Here is a 25,814-nt window from a genome sequence, read left to right on the forward strand (position 1 = left end):
GTGCCTGAAGCCCTTTGATGCTCTGAGTACCGCTTGTAGTTTATACAGAAGTCTGTTTCATAGCATGTTCATAAGATAAGTTTCTGAAACTTGAAAACAGTAAAAAAAATGTATTTTATTACATATTTTGCCGGCAGTTGTCAGGGACCCAGACTGAGAGGATGTGTGGGGTATCCCCATTAGAGTTTTGCACTGGTGGTAACACCAGTGGCTGTAACTTATTCTTACAATATTGGTAGATGTAATATGGAATCCAGTAGTGGAAATGATTCAAGTAATGGGCATGAGATACAGCCTAACCATTAGTTTTTAACGTTGCAGCGAAATGGGCAAGACACCCAAGTTGTCCTGGCAGGCCAGGGGCTTCAGGCGTGGGAGGACCCTGCTGCCATCGCCATCGCCATCTTCCAGTGCCAACTCAGGCTTTCTGCTGCCATCTGGTGCTCTCGCCGCTGGGTAAAAAAATGCATACTCACGTCCTGGAAAACATCTCAGGTTAGCCAAATCATCTTTTCCTGACGTTTCTTTCCCCCCCCCAAAGCTTTCATTGTTGTTAGCTTTGAAAGGTTAGTCTTATGAAAGCAAATAGGCATAGTCAATAAATTTCTCTTTATTAAAGGACAGTCTGTATACTCATCTCTTAATTAACATGTACCTGTGCTAGGCCTGACCTCTCCCCAGGGCTTATTGCTGGGAGTCTCCTCTCTGCTCGGTGGGGCTTTGCAGCCGCAGCCCCCGCTGTAGCTTTCTCTATGTTGCTGTTTATGCTTTAAAACTCGAGATCGCCTCATTCACTTCCAGTTCTTGGGACAGACACTTAAAGTTTTGACTCCAACAAAAGTGAGTCAAACCAAATGTGAATCTTCGTTATTTTGTGGCTTTGTTTTGAAATTGGTTTTCTTTCTTTTGTAATGGTCTAAAACTCGTGGAACGTATTTGAAGAGCTGAATGGTGCTATTTCTGCGTGGTTGTGTGAACACTCTGCACAGCTGCCTTTAATAGTGCTTAAACTCATTGTCTTCCGGGTTTATTTAATGGTCTCGTACGGCCATGGTTTTGTTTTGCTCAGAAGAGCTCCAGCCCTTACCGAGTGTAAGCGACAATTTGTGTGGCAATGCTGCAGTAACGTCCGTTGCCAGAGCGGCCCCGGGGGGAGCCCAGGCAGGCGGCAGAGATAGCGAACGAGGGCCCGACCGCCACCGGGCCCAGCCGCCACCCTGCCCGGCCGCCGCTGCTCCGGGAGAGCGCTCTTCTGCGGTCCTTCCTGCTGCGTAGCTGTACGTATGCGCTATGACGTCGCTGCTCCCGCCCGCGGCATTCTGGGAGCAGGGCAGGGCGCGCTGCATGCTGGGAGAGGGGGGAAGTGTATGGCGGTGCGCCTGCGCGGGGGCGGGCGGCGGGCGGGTGGGCCGTTGGCCCGCCGCCCAATGAAAGGCCGCGGCGCGGGGCGGGGGCGGGGCTCGGCGGCAGGGTGTTTGGATTCGAACGCGCGTCGGCAGCCCGAGGGGCGGCGGCGCAGGCGCAGTGCGGGGCGGGGCGGCGCTGCCCCCTAGCGCCGGGGCGCGGGATGCCGGGCGGCGAGGAGGACGAGGCCGAGTCGGGGGCCGGGGGGGGCCCCGCTGCCGCCCCCTCGCCCTCCCCGCCGGCGGAGGAGGGGGACACCCGGCAGCGCTACGAGGAGCTCTGCAGCAGCCTCAACATGGACGAGCGCGCTCGCTCCGAGGCCTGGCTCAGCTACCAGAGCATGAAGCGCAACTACACGCTGGAGGTGAGGGGCGGCGGGGCTGGGGGGCCGCGCTGAGGCGGCGCGGGGGGGGCGTGGAGCAGCGGCCGCCGTGAGGTGACCGGCCGCGCTGAGGCGACCGGCCCCGGGCGGACAGCCCGGCGGGAGGGAGAGGGTTAAGCGGGGGGGAGGGAAGGGGACGGCCCTTGAGGCGCGACGGCCTCTCCCTCTCACCGCCCGGTGCTGAGGCGCCGCCCGAGCCTCAGCTCGCAGCCCGGCGGGGCCTCGGCCCGTCCCCTCAGCCCGCTCGGGGCCGCGCCTCAGCCGCGAGAAGCGCCGCTGAGGGACGTTTCCCGGTTCCCCCCTCTCAGCCCTCCCCGGGCCGTGATCGCCGCCCTCCCGCCCGCCGGGGGAGCGGGGCTGCCGCGGCCCGGCCCGCCGTCGCGCTCGGTGCTCTCCGGCTCTGAAAGCGGGGGAAAAAATATAATCTTAATCCCGAGCTATAGCGGTGAAAAGGCGATAAAAATAAGAGTGATCGCGTCGCTGTAGTCTTTCTACTTCCAGCTGTCGAAATGACAAACGTAATACAGTTATCTCGGTGAACGCTTGTCAGTAGGTGTTCAGTTGCCCATGTAGATGCTTTCGGCGCAAATTGAGAAATAAATTGAGTTTTGCGTGAACGTGGCACAAAACTTCGTGGATAGTTAATGGCGTGCGGGTTTTGTAACATCATCCTTTAAAGCGATAACGTAAAGTGACGCACCCGCTTTGTTTGGGAGAAGCCTTTTACCGGGTGGCTTTTTAAAAATAAAGGCGGCGCTTATGAAAAAAGCCTGTCCGTCTAGAGTTATTCGCGTTGTTTGGGGCTTCCTCTTCCACCATCGGGCAGCTCTCGACGCGGAGCTAAGGGCGGCTTCGCCCCCGCGGAGGGTGCTTGGTCCTGCGGTGGCTGCAGCTGTGTCTGACGGAGGAAGGACGTGTCCTGCTCTGGAAGCACCTCTGTCACACACACCGCTCCCCACCGCCAGAAACGGGCTGGGAAGCTCCGAAAGAAAACTCGCCTTTCCCCCGACGGTGTGTGCTCGTCTGCCACCGCGATACCGCGTAGCCCAAGAAACCCACAGCATCGAATTCCTTGTTCTGTCCCCTCTTTTCTTACCGTCGTTTTCCCATCAAAACGTTGGGGTGTTTTTTTAATGGAAGAGGCAGAACATGATTTGAAAGGTTTTTGTTGGTACCAGCTTGAGTAATTGTTCTGTTGTGTAGTACAGAGAAAAATGGAAACTATTTTTCTGTTCCCACTGTCTGGTCTGGACAGAAGCGTGTTCTGATAGCAAGGAACTGTGGCTTTTGTATTTCTTTTGTAATGAAGACAGCACAGTATGTTATTATAGGAGAAGAGCAACACTAAAGATATATTGTTAAACTTTGGGTCGAGTGTGAACTTCATAAAGTTAACTAGTAACTATGTAATTTTGGTTTGACACAGTGCTATGTTAAGTATCTATTTAGCACCTGTTTTTCTCGTAGTTAAAAACACAAAGTAGCTCATCAGAACTTCAAAACAACGAATCAACTTTGTCGGTGATTAGACTTCCTTGGTTTAGGGCACAGTTCTGTCCTTTTTCCTGACTTTGGGTGCGTAGCTGAAAAGTATGGTTTTCTTTTCAATGAAGTCTTTTAGACGCCTGATGCTTTAATTCACAGGGAAATGATCTGCATTGGCTAGCGTGTGCCTTGTATGTGGCTTGCAGAAAAGCAATTCCAACCGTGAGCAGAGGGACAGCTGAGGGAAACTATGTATCTTTAACCAGAATTTTGCGCTGTTCAGAACAAAGGTAACTTTTCTTTTTGCTAATTTTTAAACACTTACAAAATCTCAAAGACTGTTTATTGGCTTGTGAAATTTAGAAATTGACAAATGGAGAAAAAAGGCTAAATGTCTTTCTTGTTTCCTGCTTTTAAAGATAGAATTTATATCACTGGAATCTTTGTGTAATAGCTCATTGCCACAGAAGTAGGACAGTTCCATTTGGTCATTAATATTTTGTAAAAACACTGGTTTTCAAAGTCAGAGATTGCCTTTTTTCTCTCAAAGGAGAAAGAAACTAGTCCCTTAAGAACAGTCTGTCTTTGAAGAGTGTGCAAAGTGTGAACTTCTCACAGGAGAAACCATTTTTAATTGGCTGTGAAAATAGTCACACAATTTTTTTTTTTTGAAAGAAGACGTCACTTTTCACATGTTGTTACTTTATGAAGCTAAAGTGATGTCAGAATCTTGATAAAAAAACTTGTATCAAATGTTTATGTCCACAAAGCAATGAAGAAAAACTTTCTGAAACAATTTATTTATTAACAATCTGATTGTTTTGTAACAATTTAGTAGATTTGGGGAAAAAAAAAAGGGGGAGAATGTTCTAATGCTCTTTTTCTCCCCATCGCCTTTACTGTTGGAGCATTACTATTGGTTTAAACAATACAAATGTGTTCCTTCAAAAAAATTCTTTTTTCCTCAAATCAGAAATTCAGGGAATTGAATGTGTATAAATATTTTCTGTGATCTGGGCTATCAAAGACTAATAACATTGAAAATATAGGTGTAGATAAAGGCGTGAAAAATGAATGAAAGCCAAATTTATGAAGTCAAATTTACCGAAACTTAGTATTCCTTTCATGCTTTGTAGAATCTTCTTAGCATTGTAAAATTCAGTTTGTTTAATTTAAGATAATAAATGATTCGGAAAAATGAGGGAAATCTGATTTTGGAGTAATCTGTTGGAACTGATTGTGTCTTTGTGCGGAAAAGCCAAGAACTGTGAATATATAGTTAACATGGTCATCAACCGAGGATATAAAAATATTTTGCATGCTGTCTGTGCTCATCCTTGTTAGTGGGTGAAGGACTGGCTCTGAGTACATTGTCATGTTTGCAGTACCGCCATTTTATCAATGCTTTGGGAGGTAAAAATTACACTTTTGTTGTAAATAAATAAAACGTACAGTGTATTTCTGAAAAAATAAACCCAACAAAAACCAAACTGTCATATCTAACCTGTTCGATATTTTCAGCTTGATCGAGTTTTTTAACAAGATGAAAAAATGGGAAGACATGGCAAATCTACCCTCCCAATTCAGAGAAAGAACCGAGAGATTAGAGAGAAACTTCACGGTTTCTGCGGTAATTTTTAAGAAATATGAGCCCATTTTTCAGGACATTTTCAGATATCCACAAGAAGATCAACCTCGTCAACAGAGAGGAAGAAAACAGAGGTGTGTTTCAGTTATGCCCAGACTGATTTATAGTATTGCTGTTACAAAAATATAATGAAGTTGCTCACTTGTTTCAGTTGTATTTTTTACTGTATTTTCACAGTAGTTCTTTATAATATCAGAATTGGTCTGTCTGTCTTTGCTCGCAGTAACCTTTGAACATTTTTTTTTTTTGAGTTTGTCAGCTCTGACAGGATGCAGGAAATCCCAAAGCTGTTCAGTTTCTGTGATTTTAGGGGCGGGGAAAGGGAAGAGATTAAAATCGGCCTGTAGACAAGAGAAATATTAGTAGTTCTAAGATGGAAAAGGCTGGAAGATTTAATCATTGTATGATCAGTATCACCTCAGTAGCTCATAAAACAACTCAGCCTGTTTTGCTGCCCAGTAATTCCCACAGTTTTCTTCATAGACACAGATCTTCTGGATATTTTACTTTGTAGTAGAAGCTTTGTTTCTTTATTACTGTTTGTATTAGGAGTGCTGTGAAAATTATGTGCTGGTCGTCTTTTCTAGTTATTCTGATCTCAACAAGATTTCATCTGTTTGTGCCAGCGCTTAACGTGGCTTGTGATTTCTCATGATAGTTGGTAGCGATTGATTTATTCCCATTCATTATTTCTTTCATCTTCATTACTGTGAAGTGCCATTGTTTGGTTGCTTTTGTGGTTTGTTTGGGTTTTTTAAGAATTATTTTGTTTTACTTTTTCTAATATTTACAGGCTATTTCTTAGTTGGGGTTTTTTGTTTGTTTGTTTTGTTTTGTTTTGTTTTGTTTGTTTTTTTCCCCCCCTTGATGTGCTTGTGACCATAACTTAGTGACATTTGTAACCAAATGTATTTGAATCTATAATAAAAGACAAGGTTGGAGAATGCAAAAGGTGAGTAAATTTGAATTGGACTATAGATGGAATAGAATTATGTATATTTGCGTATAATGTTGAAATCAAAATATACTGCCTATATTATTCTGTGATTATAAGAGTAAACCCTGCTAGTTGGTTAGCTTGGATGGTAAGGTGTGAAGTAATTTTGAAGATTAAGCTGGAAGATGATGATACTTACTAATTTTTTTGTGAAATATATGTTAGTTTTGACTTTTAAAACCATTCCTTACATAACCTGATGCATGATGAGCTGCAATGTATGAAATAGTTCTTCCAGTGATACATAGTATGAAAACAAGGAATGATGTTGTGGAGTTATAAAAATTGATGCTAGGGGAGTTTGGGTTTTGTTGTTGGTTTTGGTTTTTTTTTTTGTTGTTTTTTTTTTTTTTTGATTGGTTTGGTGGTTTTAAATACATGCAGTAAATATTTGAGCATTGTTTCTGATTATTTTTTTTATTAGTGTTTTAAAAATTTGGATAGGTTGATTTACTCTGTCAAGATTTTTCCATTACCAAGAACACAAACCGAAGGTACTAGCCAGAAATGTGAAAGTAGGAAGGAGATTTAGGACAACTGTCCAGTATGTGTGTATTAAGAAATAACAAATCCTTAATAGCTGCAAAACTTTTGATTTAAAACAGGGCTTCATGGATGAGTTATATTTAATTTGGAAGCATTTTAAACAAAGACCAGCAGAGGAACTTGGTTCTAATAAACATAAAATATAGTTCAAAGTTCTATATACTATATAGAATCCTATACAAAATGCTTTACATTAGTACATAGATGATACTCTTGTGGGAACACAGTTCTAAAAATTTTGCCTGTACTGAATATATAAATATCAACACGCTGCGTAATGCGTTCCACCAAGAACACACATAAATGCTTATGTTACTCAGAATGCTTATGAAGAAGGTATTTTCAGCACTGGCTCTCAAACTGTTTTGATTGACTACATGTACCATTTGTTGCACAAAGAAGCAGAAACATTTTCTGTAGATTATAAATTCAGGTATTTTCCTGTTCTTTGGAACTAATTTCACAACTTTGCCTTAAAAGAAATCATTTAAGCCAATTGTGTTTAATATTAAACTTACAGTAATTTTCTGCTCAAATCTTGGCCTGTTTCTAGTGGAATCTGCTGTGTTGGTCTGCTGTAGTGACATCTGAATCAGCACATGCAAACTGAGACTGGGGTTCCAGTTGTGTCTGCACTAAACCAGTGTGAGGCTCTCTTTATTACCTTTAGCCAGGTTTTTGTGGGAAGGGTTTACGATTTTGGCCACGCTAGAGTAAAGCTTCATTTTCTTTTAGAATGATTGAATGTTGTACGATGTTCTACCAGTCTTTATTGATTGAGCTTATTGGGTGTCTTCTTGCTGTATTTTTCCCCAAAAGACGACAACCTTGCACTGTGACTGAAGTTTTCCAGTTTTGTTGGGTGCTGTTTGTTCATGCTAAAGGTAAGAGATTTCAAAGGGATTAAATACTGCAAACCTGCTTTTGTTAGTCATTATGTTATATCAGTCCTTAAACACTGAATAGGTGTTTCAGAAGCCTGAAGGAATGTATTCTGTTCAATTTCCCCAGCTGTGTGTTTTACCACACTTCTAAGGTAAGCTATATGTCCAATCAGTTTGGTAGCTTTTACATGGAATATTTTTACAAAGTTTCCAGTATTGTGGAAATTTATGATGTAATTCCAAGGGAAACAGTAGCTTAGAATGTCAGTGAACTGAAAATAGTCACTGAAAATAGTCAATAATTTTTTTCTTACAACCTAGTAAAAATTTATCATAAAACTCCAGGTGCGAATACTTTCACGCTAGTATCACAGATATTATTCTGATTATTGATAGCCTTTTTGCCCCCCTGCCTTTTTTAAAAATGAGCACACAGCAAGTGTATCAAATAACCATAGGCATTACTAAATAGGTCTGCGTATGCCTGTCTTGCAAGGGTGATTTTTCTCTTGCGTTTTGGGCATAGTGGTATCTGTATAAACAGCTGACTGTCTTGAAGTCTCAGATTCCTTTGGAACACGTAAGGAGATCCTCTGTTAATACACGTCTGCAGAAATAATGCAATGAACAGACAATATACTGCAAGGCATATATAACCTTTATCATAAAAGCAGCCTTAAAGCTAGTAAGAATAGTAGAGGATTTCTCCCAATTGATGGGAGAAAAAGCCACAGGAGGGACCAGGATTAAATCCTTATTTTAAGCTTAAGTTTGTTCAGTCATATCACGTATGGTCTAAAGTCTTTCTTCATCAAAACCTGGGTTTTAAAGAGCTTCTGCATACCTAGGGCTTTAGTCGGGTACTGCTTGGATGAGCACTCACTGGGTATTCTATGTTAATGGGACAGTGTTTTGAGGAAAATAAAGACAAGGTTTCTATTCTTCACTGAGGAAACATATTTGTAGATTCAGGTCCATTAATAATTTCCAGAGACCTTTTATGTCTTTTCATAAGAGAACTAGTAGAAGGAAACTAACAGTTTAATTTCTACAAGGAAAGGAATAAAAGGAATTTTGTTTTGATTTTGGGGTGTGTGGTGGGTGTTTTGGTTTGGTTTTAATTTAAAAGCAAAGCAGTGTTAGGATTCTTGCAGTCTACTGTGAATTCCTTAATTGCCTGCTTTTAAGGATAGGATGGAGTAGTCTGTCACAATTTTGAATTATCTGGCACTAATTTTGTTCAGTACAGATTAGTCTGTCTTTCTACACTGTACCACATTGCAGAGGGTTGCCAGCGGCTCCCTTTTGGAAAAGTTACTGGCAATGTTACTGGACCATTACATTTTTGTATGAAGAAGAAGGGTATGGTGTTGGATGAGTGCTGTACGGAACACTGTATCATATGTAGAAGATGCCTTTTTCCAATAGGTTGTGAATTCCACTTTATTGGGGAAGACAAATCTTTCCTAAACAAGTAAGCTGTTTGCAATCCTGAAACACAGTATGATTTTCTTTTTCTTTCTTTTTTTTTTTTTTTTTTTGGCCCAGAATAGCACTCTCAAGTAAGATGAAGTATCTATTCACATGCCAGTGAGTCGAGAGGAGAGTTAGTACTGTACTTTATTTCCAGTCAGTCAGGACTTTACTTCTTTAGCACAGTTAGGCAGCTGAGAGAGTAAGTAGGTCAGTCTGAAAAATCACAGATTTTTCTTTTTCCTGCTGTAAAATCATCGCTTCTGTGAGTAGATTAGACAGTTGACAAGGTGCAAAGGGACTTTATGAGTATTCCTATTGCTAAACTATAGGTTAATAGGTTGAGTAACTATGTAATCAATTAACTGCATGTTAGTTGGCGAGCAGTTTCAGACATACAAATTAACTTTGTAGAGAATACCATACTAACACAGCCAATTCAGTTTTACAGGAAAAAGAAAAATTTACAGTAATTGTAAACTGTAAAATTAGTAAGTGACTAGTCGTAGATTTATTAAAGTGTGGCAGCACAAAAAATGTAAAATAAATGTTGACCATTTAAGGCATTAAATATTCATGTTCAGTTTTGTTCACTGTGTTTTGAGAGTTGGCAGTAATCCTTATCATGGCAACCGCACATCAGTGGCAAGTTCAGGCTTGTCTCTGTGATATTTCTGCAAGCCTGAAGATCTCTGTGTTCGGTTTCACAAATGCCGAAAGTACAGATCTTGTTCGTACCTTTGGTATACACTGCAAAGTAAGGTAGCGACTTTATTTAGCGATACTGCTGTTCTTGCATGCTATTTGTAAGAATTTATCTTTACACTCTCTATCTTGACTTTTTTTTCTTTCTTTAAAATGGAAATGAAAAAAAAATATCTCTGCTGCGCTGAGATAACAATTTTTCATTATTTGTGAAAGGGAGTAGTAAGCTGTTGTTTGAAATGTCATTGACAAATAATTTGTATGAAGCTACTGGTACTGTAAAATTAGATTTATTTTCGACTGTGCTGACAGTAATGATTTCCATGCTAGACTTCATGGTTATGAGAGTGAACTCATGTTATGAGAGTTGCTACTGTAAGATTTTTATTGATTAACATTTTGCTATTGTATTTAGGACTTTTATTGCTTTGCTGTGAACCTTTAATGATTTGGCATTAACTGATGAATGTGTACAGTTAATACAAACTTCATGTAGGCTTCATTATTTTAAATAGTTCCGATTATCTGCATTGAAATGATTTTTCTTTTAACAAACATGGAATCAGAAAATTGAGTATAAATTTTAACAAAATGGTATGTTACTGGTAGAAAACTAGAAACATAATTCAAAAAAATTCTTTAATCACATGTATGTTTTGATATCTTAAGTGAGTTTATTACTATGTGATAATTTTCTTCAAGGAGTCAAACTTGTTCTTCATAGTGGGCTCAGATAAGTGGTTTGGAGCTTACCTAAAATTAAAAAAAAAAAAAAGTAGAAGCGTTATTACTCTTTAAATACTAGGGTGATAGAAAATCATGCTGTGCATATAAATTCATGGAATTGTGATTTATGGTATTAATGGTATAGGTTGTTCTACAAGACTGTTTTTAGCTATGGCCATTCCTCTAAAAGATTATCATAAACCTCAGTAAGTTCAATAAACAGCAATGAATCTGAATATAATCTTTGTGAAAGGTGATAAAAGAGTGAAGAGGTTGCAAGCATTCTTTTCTATAGGAAGATGATAAATAAAAATACATTAAAGGTATAAAGCTACTTTGTAAACCCAATCAGAGATACGCATTTTAACTCTTTGGTAAAGCACAGGAGAAATAAAGTTAAATTTGTTACTGTTTGTAATGAGCACACCCCAACAGAATTTTTGTAAAGAAAACAGATTGGTAAAAAAAAAAATCACTTCCTGACTTTAAGTTGCATATAGATTCATTCTGGAGAATGGGAGGGAGTTGTAGGAGGGGGAGTGTTCACTTTTTCTAGGACACTTGGTTTTATCCTAGCAAAACGTACAGTTCCTTGCAACGCTTTATGGCAATGCGAAACTGAGGAAAAGGAATGTCTCAGTCAGAACCCATTCTTCCCCCTTATGCACCTTTAGAACAAGATCTGCTTCAGGCAGATGGAGTAGGAGTCTGTCGAAGGGCGTAACACTGCCAGACAGTGGGGCTCGTGCTGTCAGAGTTATGGTAGCGAATTTTTCTTCCTTGAGGCAGTTTGCATTACACAGTTCATGCTGCTGCAAGTTTTTTATGCGCTGATTAATCCAATTACTGTGAATAAGGGCATCTGCAATATCATGTCTATCAACATTTTGATAAGGTTTGTTTTCGAAACAGCACGATACATTTGAGTTTCTGTACAACTGCTGCTGTTCCTGTAAACGTATCTTACTATTATATTTGCTATATTTTATTAAGTGTGTGTCTGATTTACTACCTGCGTTTCTATCCAGGTATTTGTAGTCTCCAAAGTCTATGTTTCCAAGACTCCATTATTGATTGTAATACAAATCTCAACATTTTTTTGGTTAAGAATTTTAAATTTATGCTGATTTTAATTAATCTCTTATGTATTTCTAATATCATAGGTAATTTTCCTATGATCAGTGATGACTTGGTCAATTCCTACCATCTGTTGTTATGTGCTTTGGATTTAGTGTATGGAAATGCTCTCCAGTGTCCTAACCGTAAGGAACTTCTGAATCCTAATTTTAAAGGTAAGTTAAAAAAACAAACCAAAACAAAACAACTATCTATCCAAAGCTGGTAAGAACTTCTAAGGCTACTGAAATTAGTATGAATCTGTGTGGCAGAGAATAAATTGAATAATATTGATTTGAATGAATCTTTTCTATATCTGGCTACACAGATTTCTATTAGAGTAGTGTGTAATAACAGACTACTGAATTTTGACAAGAATATAGTAAGTCAAGAATTTAATTTATTATGGAAATACCATTGAAGGAAGTTCCAAAGACAAAATGTCAGTTAAAAGCATTTTAATGTCAGTGAAAGATGCAGTAAATGACACAGCCATTCCTGGACACAGTCAGACTGGAGAGGTCCTGTGAGGCAGCAGTTTGGAACAATCCAGTGCTCAAATATGAGAGTGGCCACTTGATTGTTTCTCTCATTTCTGGATTGTTGCTGTTCTCTCTCTGAAGAGAATGGAAGTGTAGGTTGACTCAATAACCACAAATGCAGATGAATGGTGAGAAGTCTCCATCGATGTAATCTCCATCTGATGTAATTCTTACCAGACTTATACTTCATTTCTAGTGCTGTACAGTATTCACATTTACTTTGTAGTGGTTCAGGTGTGAATTGGGACCATTATCTCAAATTTATTTGAATGAATTTTGTAGTTCAAAAGTGTTTGATTTGTTGTCTCTTAGACTCATAGTTCAAGTTTGTATCACTAGATATATATTTCTTTAAAAATCTCTGACTCAAAATTGAGTTTTGATAACATTATCAAGTTGAATGGGCATTGTATAATTAATAATTCTTTCAAGAGAACTAATCAGGTTACCATTTTAATTTCACACTACCTAGACTATACAGCATAGAATTTAAGTTTAATAAGAAGATAGGATACAAATTTGCAAAATTAAATAATATAGTATTCTTAACTCTAGGTCTACCTGAAGACTTTCATAGTAAGGATTATAAAGTATCATCTGATCCTCCCTGCATCATTGAAAAACTGTGTTCATTACATTATGGATTAGTTTTGGAAGCGAAAGGCATAAAGGAACATTTTTGGAAGCCATATATTCGGAAACTTTTTGACAAAAAGGTTGGTCAATGTATTTGTAATGTAGAGAAATTTCTCCTTACTGATTATATTCAAAACCTTTTTTTAAGAATTGAAATGTCCATCCTTTATTCTTAACTGTCTTACAGCTTTTAAAAGGAAAAGATGAAAATCTGACTGGATTTCTAGATCCTGGGAACTTTGGAGACAGCTTGTGAGTTGCTGTATACGTGGTTTGGTTTTTGTTGGTACCCCTCTAAATTGTAGTACAATTGCACTTGCATTATCACCTGGGTGTTAACAGTAATACTCGCTAGTTGACTTGCATGTTTATTAATGTTTATACGCTACCTTGTGTTTCAGTTCCTTTTCTTTGAGGTGGTATTGTCTCAGACATATTTGAAAGAGGAATGATTCTTCAGGATGGTGTTACTTGATGTCTGCTTTAATTCTTACGTTTCTATGTTTCCTCATTTTTTGTTGTATGTAACTCGAAGCGTTAGTATGAAAAAGATGTGGAATGAGTGGGAATTGGGAGGGGAAAATTGGGGTTTTGTGGTGTTTCTTTCTTTATAAACCTAGAGATGCTCACAAGTAGGACTTATGTTCTTTTAAATGGTATGAAAATGGTAAGTGTAGTTTATGATGATGTAATGCTGCATAAGTTTTGAGGCATTTCCAGCCAAATATAAGTTCTCAGTATTTTATGTTCCTCCTGTAGCTATGCTAAATGGCAAACCTTCAGATATAATGGGCAAATTATGTCCTTGTCACTCTCATGTTTTAAGATACTGTAGATTTTAAAGGAGCTCCAATGCTTAAGTCAAAGTTAAAAGAAGTTCTGAAGTAGACCTCCAGCAAGCCAGAACTGTGTTCATTCAGCAAGCAGGGGAACAAAGCCCTGTCTAAATACAGGGGGGTCTGTATCTGTCTCTTCCTTTCTGTTGTAGCAAAGCCATCAACAAGGCCTACGAGGAGTATGTTTTGTCAGTAGGAAATCTGGATGAGCGAATATTTCTTGGGGAGGACGCAGATGAAGAAATTGGAACTCTCACACGGTGCTTAAATACAGCTTCAGGAATGGAAACAGCTGAAAGAGTCCAAGTGAAGCATAACTTGCAGCAGCATTTTGACAGGGTGAGTATGACATGGTCTACGTTGCTGTTTTAATATGTGGAATGATTTGAGTTAGTCTGTGTCTGATGAAGAGAAGCAGCCACTAAAAATTACCATCTTTATTGTTTAAGGTGATCTGGGAGTGTACACAATATAGCTAAGTTAGATTTTGTAATTGATTCGATGTATTGTTTACCTTTGGGGTTTTTGGACACAATTTCTCCACGCGTTTGGGTTTTCTTTGATTAAATCCAGTATAGACAATATTTAGGTAATTTACCTAAAGAGGTCTCTTTAGGTAAATCTTTAGCTGAAGATTTTCAAGCACAACAGAACAGGCAATTCTCCGTGGTTGTTGGGCAGGTGCTGAACAGTCCTACAACTGTCAGGGCCCTCTGGACCTGCCGGTCCAACTTCCCCTTCCCTCACATCTCTGTCCCATATGCAGAGTTTTTTGTTTAACACAGGCAAAGCTGCTCAGCGCTTTGCTCTATGCAATTTTTTTTTCTTCCCTTTTAATAGATATGCTTCGGGTATTAATATTACGTCTGTTTACAGTTTCAGTTAAATCACTAGGGAATGGTTTTCACCTTGCTTGCCTAAAAGTACGATACATAGATCTGTCTTTATGTATGACTATAAAAAAGCATAGAATATGGTCTTTGAGAGGATAAAAACCACTATGTATTTCAGAACAATAAAGTGAAGACCTATAAAATGATCAGGGCTTTCATGTGACTAGAGTAGCTTTTGAAACACAGGCACTGGCTTTGAATGCAGACATACCTACCCGTGATTACAGGACATCAAAATGTTCCTGAAGGTGGAAAAGATATCTTAAAAGGGGAAGGATACGAGACAGGCAGATAGAGAAGGATATAAGCTGCCTTAGCACACTTCGATTACAGAGAGCAAAAGGACAAAACACTTCAGAAGTAGACCTCCAGCAAGCTAGTTATGTAATCTTTTTTCCGAGTGAGAGTTGGTTAATGGCTTTCAACGTTCGTGAGGGAAAAGATCAAAATAACCTTATCTGCAAAATCTGTGCAAGTAGTTAATTTTTCACTGCTGATCTAGTTAAAGAAATAATCAACTAAATCACTAAGTTTTGCTGGTATAGTTCTGGGTGTGTAACTCTTGTAGGTTTCTGTGGCAATGGACCAATGTGGCCTGTAGGAGAGCAGCTTGCAGCTGCGGGGCTTGTGCTGCTGCCTGCGCCGAGGAGCCCAAGGCAGGGCTGGGGGGACCGTCAGTCCTGGCAGCGTGTGGGGACACAAACACAGCTCGCTCAGGAGCGTGTGGGGAAAATGGGAGGTCTACTGGGGGCTGGACTTCATGGTGAAAAGACTGAGAAACGTAATCTATTCATTAAAATAAGGAAAACGTTACTTGGTTAAGTAATTGTGTGGTTAGGTAATTAGAAAACGCATCAGTTCTGCTGTACACTAATTGAAGGAACATCCTTGATGTTAACTTATTTTGTTGTGATGACTTGATCTGATGCAAGTGAATTAAAATGCTAATTGTTAGATTCAGGAAGACTTTTTGTGTACGAGTTAAACTTGCTGCAAGGAAACCCCGGCTCACTACACACTTCCTATGAGCTACAGCTGCTGTCAGCACTCAAGGGACAGGGGGGGGACTGCTGTTTTTTTTTTTTTTAGATTGGCCTCGTTTCACACTTCACTCCCACTATCTGCGTTTCAGTGTGAGGTCACATCCTCTCTGTTTATACGTTTATACAGCACTATTTGATACAAACATCCAGGTGACACAGCTCAGTCTTTCATCGTTGACTGTTATCTGAGATATGAAGTAGTTTGAGCTGTTTGATCCCCAGCCATTTTTTCCAGGCATATGTCATAACACAGGGTAAGAATTCTACAGGTTAACGCTTCTGGGTTATAACCTGTGTCTAAGTTTTATAATAATCATCTGCTTTATTTTTTGTCTTTTTAGTCCAAGTCACTTAGGATTACAACCCCACTTACCGGCCGCAAGTATATTAAAGACAGCAACCCATATGTGACACCTGTTTCCACAGCAACATACAGTTTGAGCCGCCTTCATACGATGCTGGCAGGACTGAAAAATGCCCCCAGTGAAAATCTGGAGCAAATACTCAGGTAAGTTCAATGTTTAGCTAACCAAATAATTCAAATTTGTAAATAGTTTTAAAAACAAATGTTAATGCTAAACAGTGTAATTTAAAATGTGAGTCTTGAAAGGTTCTGGAGTAAAATAGGACCCACAGACACACTGGAATTTCAAAAGACATTGTTCTCTTCATTTAGACACCTTTGTCCTTAAGAGGTTAGTGGCTTTAAGAACATACAACATTTAAACCCAACGGTTCTGTGCTTCTCTAACAGAAAATTGCTCATACAAAATTTTCAAGACTTTTCTTCTTTCTACTTAACAAATCTCACTACATAGCAAATCGCTACATACTGTAGGAGATTCAAAATAAAATTTATTCTCCATGTCGATAAACAGTTGCTTCAGGTAGAATATATTTTTAAAACTATGTTTATGTCATGTGCAAAATGCTGTTTAAACATTTATCCCTGACCATGAAAAGATGTGCATATTCACTACAATATATACACAATAATAATAATATGCTGTGGACGTTTTACAGTACATATACTTTTAGGCACATATGAGTGTGTGTGTATTTATAGGTATAGTTCTATTTATAGATTCATGCTTTAATCATATTATAAAAATAGTTGTAGATTTTTTTATTTTTTTGTCTTGGTAGGAATAGTATGTTGAAAATACTTGGTTTTTATTTTCAGGGCATGTTCCAGAGATCCTTCTCAATCTATTGCAAACAGAGTAAAAGAAATGTATGAAGTATACTGCCAGAGCGCACAGTCTGAAGGAGACTTCAGTAATTTTTCCAAAGGTGGGAAACATTTTGCTTACACAAATAAGATTTAAACTGCCTGTAAACACGTTTATCTCTTGTAAATAACTGAGAATTTTACTTTCAGGTTATGCTTTAGCAGAAGAGTCTTTCCTATTACTTTTGTCTTTTCCTGGTATCCTTAAGACGGGGCAAATTTCAGCCCTGCACACAACTTTATAATCAGCCTTAGCTTACATCACTGGAATTTGATGATACTTCCAGTTCAAAGAAATGAAACAAAAAGCACTCTTAAGGGTACCACTTTTTCTCTCAAGTACAAGAATAGTGATGGTGTGGATTTCTGAGACAGTAATGAAAAATCTGCCTAACTGTAGTCTTTAAAAGTCCTACAACAATTTTGCCTTACATACAATGATGGGTTAGTGCAGATGATATTAAAATCCTACCAGTACAAACACAAAGTCTTATTGGCAAAGTGGTCAAGAATTGTGAAGTGCATGAAGACGGATTAAAAATGAGGAAGATGCTCTTGACCTTCTCGTTTCTTAATAAGGTCTTGATTTTTGTTGCATTTGTTCTTGTCAACATAATTGCTTCAGTGGTTCCTGTTGCAGAGTGCAAGTTGGATCCATATAGCTATACTTTTCAAACAATGTATTTTCTGAACTTGAAATATGTATATCATATTATTGCAACTTAGACTGTTGTTATATATTGTGTTTCCATCGAAGTCTGGGTTCAGTAAGAAGTTATTTTGCTCTGCATTCACAAGTCAGTGCAGCATAGGAGAGGATAAGTTTAAATTAACTGATTTAGTCCTGAAAGTATTGTAGCCACAGCAGCACAGAAATCCACACAAGCTACTAAACTGTTTTATCTCTCTAGCCTAAGATAAAGAATATCATTCTTTTATCATATTTGACAATATTGTTTCTATTTAAAATTCCTGCAGATGTTGCTAGTAAGCATTTCCGTTGTGCTGAGGTGCTATACTACAAGGTCTTGGAGGCAGTCATTGAGCAAGAGAGGAGGAGACTGGGAGACGCTGACTTATCTGTAAGGACAACTACCCAAATTGTACTTCATTTTTAAAGTTGGATGTACAAAAAGGAAACCAGTTGTAGAGCTATTTAAAATTAGGGTAAATCTCTGCAAAGTAGCCTGTAACTACACCTGAATGGAAGGAAAAGCATGCAAGAAATCATTTGTGTTTGCAAACACAAAGATATATGAAATTTTAAAAGAGTAAAGGTATCTCATTTTGGATTCTGTTCTGCCTCATAAAATCTCTTTTTATAAGCTTGATAATTGTGCTGTAGAGGCAGCATAAAAAGCATTTTATGCTTCTATAGTTACAGTGTTTAATTAAGCATTAAAATTTGCAACTCTCTTGCAGGCAATACTGGAGCAAGATGTGTTTCACAGATCTCTGCTGGCATGTTGCCTTGAGATAATTACCTTTACCTATAAACCACCTGGAAACTTCCCATTCATCACTGAAATATTTGACATTCCAGTTTATCATTTTTATAAGGTAAAGTGTTTAACAGCTAGAAATGCTTATCAAGTCAGGAGGAGTACTCCACTGACATTTGTTAAGTGGTAATCTGCTTACCTAGATGTTAACTTGCACATTAACCCTTCGTTCCCAGCTTTGCCCCCTTCTGTGTCGGAAAAATACTACCCAAGTGTCTGCGTCATTCTGGGGTGTGTCTTGGGCATTTAAAAATGACAACGCTGCTAGCAGCTTAACCCAGGAGCAGTACCCAAGCCTTCATCGAGTAACTAACGGGTTATCATTTTATCATGAGCTACTGCTGCAGTATTCTGCAACACTGCTTGCAATTAGAATTACATTTTTCTGCAAGAAAAAATATATGAAACAAGTACATTATGTTGATCATAATTATCCACCTTACAGGTAATTGAAGTTTTTATTAGAGCAGAGGATGGCCTTTGTCGGGAAGTAGTGAAACACCTGAATCATATTGAGGAGCAGATCTTGGAAAGTATGGCTTGGAAACAGGAATCCATATTGTGGGACAGAATCAGAGACAACGAAAACAAAGTTCCTAGTTGTGAAGAGGTGAGCACTTCTTTATATGTTTTATATAGTTTTCCTAATCAGACAGCATTGTAGAGGAGTGGACATTATACTCTGGAGAGGCTTTACATGTCCAAATTTCAGTTTCATCCCACAGCCTCATCAATATAGGGAAAACACTAAATGTAGCGTGCTCTGCTCTGTTCATGGACATCGCTGTAGAGGCACCCAAAACGGAGAAGGGCAGCTGAGATGATTCTCACCCAGTATTTGCACAGCAGGACACCGAACAAAACGGACAGGCAGGGAAGGTTTGGACCAGTCACTTACACTTTAAAAGATTACTAGACAAGAAGAAATGTGGTAAAAAGTACAGCCTTTTAATTGTAGTCACAAAAATTATTACAGTACTGTGTCTTCTAGAGTAGTACAATCACTACAAACTTTTAGTTAGGCTTAGGGTAAGGTTTTCTGTGTTACTTTTTCCATACAGTTTTGCCATTCAAAATTTGTAGCGCAGAAGCTTTTAAAAAGTCATTATGTAGTCAATTTAAGATACAAACACTCTAATAAAAGTATTAACATTTTAGGTAATGCCACCTCACTATTTTGAGAGATCTGCTGGGAGCAGTGTTGTAGGTTCACCGTTGACACCAAGACGAATAAACGAGGTTCGTGCTGAAACTGGAGGACTAGGAAAAGGTGAGATGCTTCTTAGATTTCAAAATGAAAGCTCAGGTCTAAGTGGTGTACAGCAAGGAAGGTGCTTTAGTGTCAATGTACAGTTAATTGCAAACACATCTGTAACCGGTATTTCTATTGCAACTCACATAGTTAAGGCAGATTCATTATTTCAGTGCAAACAAAATACTGTTGTGACAGGGTATTTTCAGGAGATTATGTACATGAACAGCATTTATACACACACACATGCTACTTACGTGCTCATCAGTAGTACTTGAACAGTTTGCTTCGTTGTTATACCAGAACAGAAGCTCCACTAAATATTTAGTTATGTGAAGTCTCAAAGTTTTTTCTCTAGAAAAATATAATACATAAGCTTAGAAAAATACTAAACACAACATTGAGATTGTCATCTCAAAAAGCCATCTGTAAGCCACAAATGTAGACATAAGAAATTTTTTAAAACGGTTCCTGAAGAGCTTTGCATGACATACTTGGGTTCTCATTAGATTTGTCATGTTTTTGTATAATAAGGGATTATACAACAAAAGTTAAATATTTATGTGTGTGTGTGTGTGGTTTTTTTAATCCACAGGCCTTTCATCCTCTCCAACTACCCTGTATGACAGATACAGCTCTCCTACAGCCAATCCTACAAGGAGAAGACTGTTTGTTGATAACGATAATACCTCTGACAGTGGAACTCCCGTAAGAGTGTCCCAACAGCCCGTGGTCAATACAGTGCCTGTGCAGAACATCAATCCCGAAGCCATGTCAGTAACTCCAGTGCCCGGCCAGACCCTGGTTACAGTGGCAACTGCCACCGTAACAGCCAATAACGGGCAGACTGTGACAATACCAGTGCAAGGTGAGAGAAGAGCTATCGTAGAATTATTCGGGCTTGTTCCTGTCAGAGTATTAACACACAGTAAGGGGGACAGAGGGCAACAGCATACCAGGGGAGAAAAAATATGTTTAAGGATTCATAATTGGCAAAAAATTGTTATGAATAGATGAGCAGAATTTAGAGACGGAACATGTACAGCACAAGGATGTTCTGACTGCCAACATCTAGTTTATTAAACTTAGTTATTTCGGTAAGCCTGCCTTCCTGAACTGGCACAGGATGCAAGTTGCAGTAGCACGAAAAACTTAGTTCAGTTTCATTACCTTCTTTGTCTCCTTATGATGAAAAGTCCAAAGTATTTTGATGAAACGATTCCATATATAATATAGTAAACATATAGTTATAAGCAACTAATAAAAGAATTACTGAATTCTTTAAAAACAAACAAATAAACTAAGAAAAACCCCACAGCTGCCCACCCCGCAATTTGCTCTTATTTCAGACTCTTTTTTTTAATTACAGGCATTGCCAATGAAAATGGAGGAATCACTTTCTTCCCGGTGCAAGTGAATGTGGGCACCCAGCCTCAAGCTGTCTCTGCTCCCATTCAGCCTCTCAGTGCCCAGGCTCTTGCCGGCACCCTGAACACTCAGATGAGCGGGGCAACGCTGCAGTTACCGGGCCAGTTAACCGTTCAGCAGATCTCTCCTGGAGAGCAAAGACAAACCCAGCAATTTACCACTGCCACAGCCGTCAGGCCTCGGAAGATGGGCTCACTTTCACTCTTCTTTAGAAAGGTACTTCTCAGTCTAATTTGGGCTTTGCTTAGTTTGTATTTTGGTACGGCTTCAGGGATTTTTAAAATATGTAGTTATTATTAGTAATAATAAAAGAATATTCAATTTCAAAGTTAATCTGTGCCCTTTGTCTGTTCATTCGCATACCTGTGGAGTAGTTTTCTTATGCAGGCAACTTCTCACTAGCGAAGGAGCAGACTCTCACCACAGCTACCACGCATTGGGAAGTAGATTATGTACTTGGCCAGCAGGTACTTAACAGTGTCCATTTTCTTTAAGGCTCTTTAAAAGAAAGAAATTCACTTTTGAGACATCCCGGTTTATTCAACAGAGTCGTTTCTGCAGGCTATGCAGTACCCCTCCTGAGCTCAGGACAACTCAGAATTGAAGCTTCAAACAAGTGTTGTGTTAGCATCAATACCAGTTAAATTCAGTTATTCTTCTCTTGGCTTATCATTTGCACAAGTCCTACAGGGTGCGCAGGTCTGATGTACTCTTTTGCTGGGTAAGAAAAGCGGTGTTGCTGTGGCCCTAAGCACAGTCTTCATTTCAACAGGTGTATCATTTAGCCAGTGTTCGTCTGCGAGACCTCTGTGTCAAACTCGATATATCTGATGAGCTGCGGAAAAAGATCTGGACGTGTTTTGAGTATTCCTTGCTGCACTGCCCTGAAATCATGATGGATAGACATTTGGATCAGCTGCTGATGTGTGCCATCTACGTAATGGCTAAGGTAAGGTGAACAAATTAAAAACAAACTAACAAAAAAAACCCCAACCCAAACAAAAAACCCACAGGAAAACTATTAACCTTTTCTGTTCATCTCCTCTTAGGTTACTAAGGAAGATAGATCATTTCAGAACATTATGCGCTGCTATCGGACACAACCACAAGCCAAGAGTCAGGTAAGTACAGTTAGTATTCAACGGGGCAGTATCCAGTTTATTCTGGATTATTATTAGTTCTATTTCAGGAATGGATCACTTTTTAAAGTAACGTTTACTGTTAAATGAATGCAGTCTGTGAGTCATTCTCCCCAGAAGACAGCAGTCATGTCCAAAATCCTGCACTACTGAAAGCTTTTTATGCTAAATTATACCTACAATAGAAAATATCTTTATTTAAAACCCAAGGAGGAGGTCCCTGTTGCATAATACTCCTCTCAGGAGGCTGAATTTTCCCCTGTAAGAAGCAATTTGATACCACAATGAAGTTTCTAAAAAGCAGGTTTATCTCACAGACCATTGTTTCCTGTGTGTGTGACTGCACTTCTAATCATCCTTCCTCTGTTTCCCTGCAGGTATATCGGAGCGTCCTCATAAAAGGCAGGAGACGCCGCCGCTCTGGCAGCAGTGATAGCAGCAGCCAGCAGAACTCACCTACAGACAGAAGTAAAGAGAGGAACAAAGAAAGAAGTGAGTGTTTCCAGATGTTTCCTTTTAATTCCACTTCCAAAACAGTGTGCATAAAGTAGGAGTTGGATTTTGTGTCCCCCCACCTCAAACTGTTCCTTCTTCGGTAAACTTGGATGCAATTAAGACCACATTGATAACACGTAAGAGCTGCTATAACTCGAGCTTAACATTACACCCACTTTGACAGTCTTGCGCCTATCGCCACATGCGCTTACCTCAAAGTTCACCGTGATGGTTGAACGCGACAATTTGAGTTCACTTTGCACACCAAAGAACACATCTTTGTGGAATGACAGGAAAGCAGTGTTAGCCCGTGCTCTAGTCACAGCTACGCTTTCCCCTCTAACAATGGTGGTGCTGCAGCGGTGGGAAAGGACCAGCCTCCCACAGCGTCTGTTTTGGCGTATCTGACATCTCTGAAGCTCCTTTCCTTGATATTTGAACTGACACGTTTTCCTTGAATTAACTTTTATAAAGGAAAGCAAATAAGTGATGCTGTACATTCCTACTACCAGTTTTCAAGATATTTAATAGATAACGGTATAAAGCGTAGGTATTAATGTTTTCTGTCAGAGAGGTGGCAGGGAGGGGAGGAAAAAATTATATATATTTTGCAACTTCCCACATTAAACCAGCAGGAAGTATTACCAAGCCAAATATTTCTACTACTAGCTGAAAGAGAGTGCTGTTCCTTATTTGAAATTGTGCCAGCTGGCAACAAGAAAGAGCTACTGTTAAAAGTACAGCACAAATGCCTGAAAAATGGAGGTTTTAGCTCTGCTTATATTGTGATGAAACTCATCTTATGCAGAAAAGCCACTTGCAGTTTATCCAGTAAGAAGTTGTTAGAAATCAAATGTGTTTCTGTACGCACACTCAGCTGTTTGTTGGTCTTTAACAACATGCTGCTTTTGTTGTAAGGAAAGATGCTCAGGGAACAAAATTAGCATTGTTAATAGTGACACTGGATTCACAGTCACTGTACTGCAATGTAAACCTCTGGCGGGCAGTTTCTGTACGCCGCTGGAGGCCTGGGACTAAAGTGACCAAAGGGCAGTAAGTGCTGAGGCCAACTGAAGGTGACTGCTCTCCCCTTTGCAGCCAGCAGAGACTCCAGCCCTGTCATGCGCTCCAGCAGCACCCTGCCCGTACCGCACCCCAACAGCGCTCCCCCCACACCCACACGACTGACAGGTGCCAACAGCGATACCGAGGAGGAAGAGCGAGGGGACCTCATACAATTCTATAACAACATCTACATCGAGCAGATTAAAGAATTTGCCCTGAAGTATACTTCAAATGCAGTAAGTTACATTCTGTGCTTTTCACTAGCAAATAGATATCTTTTCTTATTGTACGAGCAGTAAAGTACTCTTAGCTAATCTCAGTGTAAGCAAATTCAGGGGATTATATTTTATGACAATAATTTCACCTCAAGGACCTACTCTGCTCAAATCCGAAGTACTTCCTAAGCTTATTTGCTGTCTCCTCCTGTACGAAATACACAGCACTAAGCAACGTCATCTGCCAGCCTCAGACAGAGTTAGAAAAGTAAATTTTAAAAAAATGCTGATCTGGCCTCATAACATGACAAAACTTGCATCCTTTCTAAATATGTATGGTATGATATTAGTGGAAGAAAACTAAACTCTGTTAAAAGTGACCAACCCACAAAAGCCTTACTGTAGGAACCCCAAGATCAGAGAGCAACTACTGAGCCATTGTCATTTTCTGTTGGGCAGATCGATTCTCCTCCGCTCTCGCCCTACCCGTTCGTAAGGATTGGCTCTCCTCGCAGAATACAGCTGTCCCAGAATCACCCAGTGTACATCTCGCCACACAAAAATGAGTCTACTCTCACTCCTCGAGAGAAGATATTCTATTATTTCAGCAGCAGCCCATCTAAGGTGAGACTGATGGGGTTTAGTTTGCTTTTATAGATCCTTTATTCAACCTTTTCTTTTTGGTAGTGACATTAGAGAAGACTGTGCAACACACCTTTCCTTAACACCATTGTTTCACATGTACTTTATTACCTAATGCTCTCCAAACTGCCAGTTCAGGTATCTCAGAAGTCATAAAGCAATTAGGTGTCCAAGCTACTTGTGTACTTTTAAAAGTTACTCTCTGTACTGATACACACGAAAGATGCGGGTGGTGCGGCAATGGCACCCTTTGCTTTCAGGTGACAGATGGGTTACTTGGTATGGGAACTGATGAAGGAGCAGAACCCTAAGTATAATTGCCTGCTCGTATCTACCTAGTGGGGAAAACCCCCAAATGGATCGTAACAGGAAAGGACTTACCAGGTGAGCATGTGAGAGGCTGAACCCTGTCATCTCTGGCCACCAAAAATGAAGTAGAAATCTTCCCTCAGCAGCATCTTCATTCTGGATAGGAATTGTTGCATCTGTGGTGTAAGGCAGCGGTTGTTCCTGTGGATGGGAGGCCTTCCAGCTTTGTGCACTGAAACAAGCTTACCTGAGTTTGAGTAGGATTCTGGCATATGCTAGTAATAGAAAGACCAGTACAGTGATTAAAAAGGTTAGTCTGTAACAGGAAGCACTTTGTACTGTACACATCTCCAGAAATAAAGCATATGTAATCCCACAGTAATACAATTAACAAAAGTCCACTTTATATTTTAGTATTCACAATAATGAGAGATAATTCTACTTTTTCTCCCCCTCCTGTCTGCAGAGGCTAAAGGAAATTAACAGCATGGTTAGAACTGGAGAAACTCCAACAAAGAAGAGAGGCATTCTCTTAGAAGATGGTACTGAAGCACCAGCAAAGCGCATCTGTCAGGAGAATCACACCGCTCTGTTAAGACGACTACAAGATGTAGCAAATGACAGAGGGTCTCATTGAGTCCGGTTTTTCAGCACAGGTATTCCCTCGCTGCTGCTCCGCTGGGCCGGGCCACTGTGCCTGTCACCTGGAGTCACCAGGCCTTTGCCAGCGTTCCCTGCCAGGCTCTCCCCTTCCCACCTCACTGCTGTCCCTGGCCCGTCTTCTGCCAGACTGCACTGAGCCTTTGTACGCATCAGAAGGGGCAGGAGGAGAGGCTCCCGCAGCGCCCAGGACAGCGAGGATATGCTTCGCACCCTGTTGCCTAAGCTCCCCCTGTGGTTCAGCTAGTCATAAGGCAAGCCCTGCCTCTCCCGGCTTTGGCGTCGGAAAGCAGCTGAAGAGCTTTTTGGTGCTTGGAGAACACACGCCTAATACAGCTTTCTACCGTGCAACAGGAATTCACAGCCCTTTGCTCTAACCACTCTGCTCACACCATTTCTGTCAGTGCTTTTCCCGTTCCATCTTTGGACTAGACATTTATACACAGGAGTGCTGCACCAAGACAACCATATTCAACAGTGTCCTGTTTTGGTTTGGTTTTTTTGCAATAACAACCACCATAAAAATAATGACTTACAAGTACTATTCCAGCAACGTCCAG

The 25,814-nt window shown here is 40.0% G+C and overlaps 1 protein-coding gene across 1 annotated transcript; it reads left to right on the forward strand.

The window, feature by feature from the left end:
* Positions 1-1,561: 1,561 nt before the first annotated feature.
* On the forward strand, positions 1,562-25,237 carry RBL2 (RB transcriptional corepressor like 2). The gene is made up of 22 exons (XM_082489186.1): positions 1,562-1,768; positions 3,431-3,561; positions 4,793-4,993; positions 7,282-7,346; positions 11,414-11,542; positions 12,464-12,624; positions 12,732-12,796; positions 13,533-13,719; positions 15,658-15,824; positions 16,500-16,609; positions 17,526-17,629; positions 17,970-18,107; positions 18,495-18,659; positions 19,208-19,319; positions 19,897-20,169; positions 20,671-20,945; positions 21,502-21,678; positions 21,779-21,850; positions 22,246-22,360; positions 23,462-23,664; positions 24,103-24,267; positions 25,061-25,237. Exons 1-22 carry the CDS (start codon positions 1,568-1,570, stop codon positions 25,229-25,231), a joined length of 3,387 nt encoding a protein of 1,128 aa, XP_082345312.1. The 5' UTR covers positions 1,562-1,567; the 3' UTR covers positions 25,232-25,237.
* The last annotated feature ends 577 nt before the right edge of the window (positions 25,238-25,814 follow it).

The sequence above is a fragment of the Vanellus vanellus genome, assembly GCF_965231255.1.
Source record: "Vanellus vanellus genome assembly, chromosome: 12".
Lineage (NCBI taxonomy): Eukaryota > Metazoa > Chordata > Aves > Charadriiformes > Charadriidae > Vanellus > Vanellus vanellus.